Source organism: Choloepus didactylus (assembly GCF_015220235.1).
Source record: "Choloepus didactylus isolate mChoDid1 chromosome 25 unlocalized genomic scaffold, mChoDid1.pri SUPER_25_unloc2, whole genome shotgun sequence".
Taxonomy (NCBI): Eukaryota; Metazoa; Chordata; class Mammalia; order Pilosa; family Megalonychidae; genus Choloepus; species Choloepus didactylus.
The window spans coordinates 4974515-4980623 of record NW_023637607.1 but is presented as its reverse complement, the minus strand read 5'-3'; the positions used below and the strand labels follow the sequence as shown (position 1 = coordinate 4980623).

Here is a 6109-nt window from a genome sequence, read left to right as displayed (position 1 = left end):
CAGGCCGCCCCAAATCCGAACCCCAGCTCAGGGCCAGTCTCAGCCCAACTCTCCTCGGAAAACCCAGACCCCCACAGCCCCTGCTCGGAGCGCCCCCAGCCCGGAGGCCCCACCCCACCCCAATCCCCGTCTCATTCCCCTTCCTCCCCGCCCGCGTGCGTTTCACCCGGAGCCCCAGGCCCTCCCCCAGCTCCAGCCCCTCCCTCAGCCACGGCTCGGAGGCCCCCGCCCCCCGCGCCCGGAGCTTGGAGGTGCAAACACTCCTCCCCCCACCCCCACCCCCGGAGTGGCCGCTCTCCGCTGGGAAGGCGGCGGGGTCAGCCTCTCCGCCCCGCCTTCCCGCCCCGGCCCTCTCCCGCGGAGCCCGCGCGTCCGCTCGCAGGTAGGTGGAGGCGCGGGGCGCGCAGCAGGGCGGGAAGGGGTGGGGGAGCAGGGGGAAGGGGAGAGAGGGGCCGGGGGAAGGGGGGGAGGGAGTTCCTTTGTCTGCAGCCCCGCCGCCCTGCACCCGGCCCCTCCCTTCCCCGCGTTCCCCTCGGCACCCAGCGGGGCGCGCCGTCCCGGCGGGGTGTGTGTGGAGGCGTTGGGCCGCGCTGGGGTCGGCCCCGGGCCCTGACCCGCAGGTGAGAGCGCAGCAGGACAGGGTCGCTCGCAGCCCAGGGGCCTGCGCCCTCGGCCCTGCCCGGCGGAGAACGCGACCCACGGGCCCGGGGTGCGGACCGCGGGGCCCCTTCCCGGCCGGCGGCGCCTGGGCCCCCAGCTCCCCGGCCGTGCTCGCGCGCGCGGGCGCCGCTCATTCATTCGACCGTCTCCGGGGCGCAGCCGGCGGAGGGACGCACAGCAAGGCGGGCGGAGGAGGTCGGGCTGGAGACCCCCGAGGCGGGCCGGGGCGGGGAGAAGGAGACTCCCGCGGGCCCGGACGCTGCCTGGAGAAAGTCGGAGAAAGCGTCCTCAGAGCCGCACGCCCCGCCCTGACCGGACCCACTCTCCCCCGCCTCTCCAGAGCTGACAAGGGTCTTTTCCTTCCCGGGGTATCTTGGGAGCTCCCCGGTCAGGCTGTCACGGTACTTCAAGGCCCAGAGAGGGACAGCCATGGACCCAAGAACACACAGCATGCCCCGAGGCCCTGTTCCTCCCTGGAAGGGAAAGTGGACCGCGAAGGGCACTTGGTTTGACTTCTCTCCCCTAAGTATTCTGTTCCATTCACCTTCCAAACCTTTGCCTGGGTCATCCCCTCCACCAGGAGCGGCCCTGTTCCTAAATTCCCCCACCCCTCTTTCCTGGTCCACCCTCTGGGGAAACTGCCTCTGATCCTCTTTCCGTCCCTCCCCTCCTCTTGGGCTTCAGCTCCACTCAGCCCCTCACTAAGGAGGGCCTGATGGCCTCGGTTTGCTCTTCTGTGAAGTGGGCAGAAAGCTGTCACTTCCCTGCTGGGCGCAGGGTTGCATCCTGCATTGGGAAACTCCACCCTCTCCCTGGTACCCCTGCCTCCCACAGACTCACCACCTACCTACTAACCCTTCCCTCCCCTATATCAGGGAAATATCCCACCCTCCTCCCCACTCTGCCCAGCCCCTGCCCCCACTAGAATTCTGGGAGTCTCCGCCATCCATGCCTCCCTCCCACCTCCCATCTGGTCAGGCTCCAGCTTCTGCTGCTTCTACACCCCCATTATCCCTGGAATCTCTTCCTTCCTCACCCCTTCTCTCTCCTGGAGGTTTGCCCCAGCCTCCTCACCTGCCTGCCCCTTCCCATTTCCACAGCCCTTTGTACCTTTTCCCTTTAGACCCTTCAAGGGCCCTCCATCACCCTTGAGATAAAAGTGTTAGCTCCGTGACACACTTCCCCACTCCTGCAAAATCCCAGCCTTGCTTGCTTCTCTCACAGCTTCCCTCAACACTCCACACGCTTCTGCCTCTCTTTTCCCTGTATTTGCACCCTCTGCTCCAGCACCTCTCTCTTGTCTAGCTCCATCTCTGTTACATCATGCCTCCTCCAGGAAGCCACCTCTGATTTGCTCACCTTCTCCCAGGTTGGGGGCCTCCCTGCACTTCCCCAGCAGGACACTTGTCCATCCCACTGTTCCTGGTTCTGTGGGTACCCCGTGGTACCCTGAGGACTGGGTTTGCCTGGGGCTGACACCCGCTTCCTCTCCGCAGGGACACGTCATGGCTCTGGAGGGGCTGTGCTCGGCGAGGAAAAGGGCCCTGGCCCAGGGTCCCCTGGCTTGGCTCCTGCTGGCCTGGATGGTTCTTTTGTGCATGGCAGGTGGCCAGGGCCGCTGGGATGGGGCAGCAGAGCCTGCGGTTCCTGGACGTTTGCGGAGGCGTGGTGGTAGCCCGGGCATTCTGCAGGGGTGTGTTTCCTTGGGGTGTGGGCTGGGCTGGCCTGTCTGTGTGTGTGTGTGTGTGGGGGGAGCAACCATGGGATGCCCAGCCTGGTAGGGTCTCACTGGCCATGGCATTTCTCCCCAAAGGCCAAATGTGTGCGGCTCCCGCTTCCAGGCTTACTGCTGCCCCGGCTGGAGGACGCTGCCTGGTGGGAACCACTGCGTCGTGCGTGAGTGCCGCTGCCTCCTGCTGGGGTGGGGGTGGGAGTTCGGACGCTCTTACCCGCTGGCAAATCCAGCCCTATTTTCAGCAGAACTTGGCCAGGGGGCCTGGCCAAAGCCTGGGGATGGCCCTTGCATCAGGTTCCCAGGCCACTTGCCACATTTATTTAAGCCTTCCCTTCTCTCTCGGTCCTCTCGGTCTCTGGACTCTTGACTCTGATTCCAGGAGGCTTCCCCTGGGCACTGATCTGGGGCTCCAGTTCTTTCGGCTTTGTCTCCCAATGGCTCAAGCAGAAGCCCGGAGACTCACCCACGTAAAACAGGGCTGCTGCGTGCCGAGTGGCGCCCGTGGACCCCCAGCAGCGTCTACCTGAGCTGCTCCGAGCCTGGAGCTACCTGGCTGGCGTGGTGACCATCCCCTGCTCTGCCTGTTTCAGCCGTCTGTAGGCACTCCTGCGGCCAGGGCTTCTGCTCCCAACCCAACCTGTGCACCTGTGTGGACGGCAGGCTGGCCCCCAGCTGCGGGGGGAGCCCAGGTGAGCCGCAGGAGTCCCCGGGGTGGGAGGAGAAGCTGACAGGCTTCCAGATGCCCCCAGGGCAGCTCTTAGTCCATGTCACTCTTAGTCTACACCCACGGCTCTGTCCCCTCTGACCGTGTATTCCTCTTCTTGTCCCCAGGGTCAGGGTGCAGCGTCAGCTGCATGAATGGGGGCAGCTGCAGAGGGGCATCCTGCCTGTGCCAGAGAGGCTACACGGGCACTGTGTGTGGGCAGCGTGAGTCCCCCGCAAGATCCCACCACGCATACCTCCTCCCACCCTTGGGCCCGGGGCGGGGGGGGGTCACGGATGGGAGGTCACTGCTCTTCCCTGCCCACAGTTCACTCTTCCTGGACCAGGGATGGCCCATTGCCACTGTTTTATCATTCAGTTGGGGCCAGACTGTGGGGATTGCTGGGTGAAGTTGGGTTTGGTGAGTCCTGGGCTCCCTCTGCTGCTGGGGGGCCTCAGGCCACCTCCCCTGTCCCTCCACAGCCATCTGTGACCACGGCTGCTACAACGGCGGCCGCTGCATCGGACCCAACCGTTGCGCCTGTGTGTACGGCTTCAGGGGACCTCAGTGTGAGAGAGGTACAAACCCCGGGGTGGGAGAGGCTAGGAGAAGGGCAGGCAGATTTCCTGGAAGCCCCCTGAACACGGCCAGGCCCTGGAGGGCTCCACTGGCTTCCTTACTATCCCCCCCCATTCCCCTCCTGCTGGGGCAGATGGGACATTTCTTTCTTTTGCTGGAAAAATATCTGCTACTCACTGGCCCTGAGCGAGACCCTATGTTAATGCCAGAGAGAGGAGAGAGAAGGGTGCAGGCCTTGTCAGTGGATATCCAGTCTAGCGGGTGGGAAAGAAACTCCAGGGACAGAAAATAGCAACTTAGGGGCTTCACTATAACAACAAGGGGCATCCTGGGGGCCGTGAAGGTCCAAGGAACCTCCTGCTCCAGGGAAGGATCAGGGAGGGCTTCCTGGAGGAAGGGACGTCTTAGCGGAATCTCCCAGGAGACGCAGGTGACCAGATGGACAAGTCCTCTTGATTGCACCCTTTACTTTTTTTTTTTTTTTAATTATTCATTTTATTGAGATATATGCACCCTTTACTTTTAAAACTGTCCCCAGGCTGAGGTGGGTGGGGTCATCTGTGGGGAGGCTGTGGCCAAAACTAAGGCATTGCCCAGGCTGGTGGTTGATTGGGATATGGGAGCCCTTGGGATGTCAAGGAAGGCAGAGATGGATGGGTCCCTGACTCACTCAGTGGTGGGTGGTGTTGGGTTGGGGGCAAGGGGTACATCGTGGCCAAAGCCAGTTGGAGAAGGCAGAAGATGAATCAAAAGGTGGAGGGGCTATGGGGTTACCTAGGATTGAGGGTGGGCTTCTGGAAACAACTTTGACAACAAAGTAGCATTGGAATTTCGGCTCTCAGGGGTGGAGCAAGCTTGGGGGTGAACAGCCGTGGGGAAGGATGAGACAGGTGGCCAGGGATGGGTGCAGACGGAAAGACTCAGGAGAGAGGCTGGGCTGGTGCCAAGGTGAGTGGGGTTCCAGAGTTTGGGGCATATAGGTGAGGTTTTGGGAAGTCCTTGGGACCAAGTTGGAACCACCAGGGTTGCTAACTTAGGAGGGGCCTGGAGGGCCTCCTGTCCCTTCCCCCTCTGGGAGGGGCTTCCCTTGGTTAAAATCCAGCTTCTTTGTTGGAAACATCTGGAGAATGGAGACAGGGAGGGCATAGCTGGGCCCCACCCGGTGGTGGTAGGGGGGACCCATAGGGCCACCTCTGGCCAGGCATGGAGATCGGGGATGGGGTGTTCGGAGCCCAGAGGATTTTGGCTGTTGCAGGGCCCCCCCTCCCAAAATCTGGGAGATTTGGCAGGCCAGGCATTCCTGGTTCTCTGTTCGGGTATGTAGGGAGTGTGGGCCTGGGGGTGTGTGGGATGGGGGTGTTGCTCTCCAGATATATCCTGGGTTTTGTGGGCTTGGTGGTCCTGGCCCCACCTTGGAGGTTGTTTGTGGCATGCTTTGGAGAGAAAGTTTTGAAGGGTGAATAGGAGTTCGTCAGCAAAAGGGAGGAGATGTATCCCAGGAAGGGGTACTGTCTGAGTAAAGTCCTGTCATTAGGAAAAAGCATGGTGGGAAGGAGGCTGGGAAGGTGGCTGCTTCAGGGGTGAGGAAGGTAGAGTACTGAGCAGTAGCTGTTTGGGGGCTACCCATATCCACTTTGCCCTGCAGACTACCGACTGGGGCCCTGCTTCGGCCAAGTCGGCCCCAAGGGGTGCTGGCGTCACCTGCCAGGCCTGGTCTGCACCAAGGCTCTCTGCTGTGCCACCGTCGGCCGGGCTTGGGGCCTCCCGTGTGAACTCTGCCCTGCCCAGCCGCTCCCCTGTCGCCGCGGCCTCGTCCCCAACATCCACACAGGGGCTTGCCAAGGTGGGTGAGGTGTGGTCAGGGAGTGGGGGCAGATGCCCCGGGGGGACCCAGGGTGAAGTGGAGCTCTAGGCAGCCTTGGTTCCTTCCTCCGACGGGCGTCTCACCCCCTTGCCAGGCTTTGCAAGGGGTGGTTGAGTGCCAGGCTGTACCAGGCCTGTGCCAGGGAGGCAGCTTTGTCAACACTGTGGGCTCCTTCGAGTGCCACTGTCTGGCTGGACACCGGCTCAGTGAGAGTGGTGTGAAGTGTGAAGGTGGAGGATGGGAGCAGCCTGGGACTTTCTCTGTGTCCTGGGCTTCTCAGGCTCCCCTGCAGGGAGGAAGAGGGGTGGGGGGTGGGGCGGGACTCTGATCAGGGTTTATGTCTCTGCAGATGTGGATGAGTGTCGCCACGTGCCAGGCCTCTGCTCTGGGGGCGACTGCACCAACACAGTTGGGAGTTACATGTGCACCTGCCCCCCTGGTTTTGCCATCAGCCTGGATGGCACCCGCTGCCTGGGTAAGGCGGGGACCCTAGGGGGCCTGAGAGGTCGAGAGCAGATCAGAGACAGACTGATCTGCTCTCAGTCTGACAGACAGATCCCTTGTTCAT

General features: G+C 62.6%; 1 protein-coding gene across 1 annotated transcript in view; it reads left to right on the top strand.

Annotated features, from left to right (window-relative positions):
- The first annotated feature begins 362 nt into the window (after positions 1 to 362).
- Positions 363 to 6109, top strand: part of FBN3 (fibrillin 3) — a 77321-nt gene continuing 71574 nt past the window's right edge. The window contains exons 1-8 of the mRNA XM_037824424.1: positions 363 to 382; positions 2157 to 2353; positions 2474 to 2556; positions 2986 to 3084; positions 3227 to 3322; positions 3581 to 3676; positions 5323 to 5520; positions 5891 to 6016. Of these exons, the coding sequence (XP_037680352.1) occupies positions 2166 to 2353; positions 2474 to 2556; positions 2986 to 3084; positions 3227 to 3322; positions 3581 to 3676; positions 5323 to 5520; positions 5891 to 6016 (886 nt within the window). The 5' untranslated portion in view covers positions 363 to 382; positions 2157 to 2165. The remainder of the gene's footprint in view (positions 383 to 2156; positions 2354 to 2473; positions 2557 to 2985; positions 3085 to 3226; positions 3323 to 3580; positions 3677 to 5322; positions 5521 to 5890; positions 6017 to 6109) is intronic.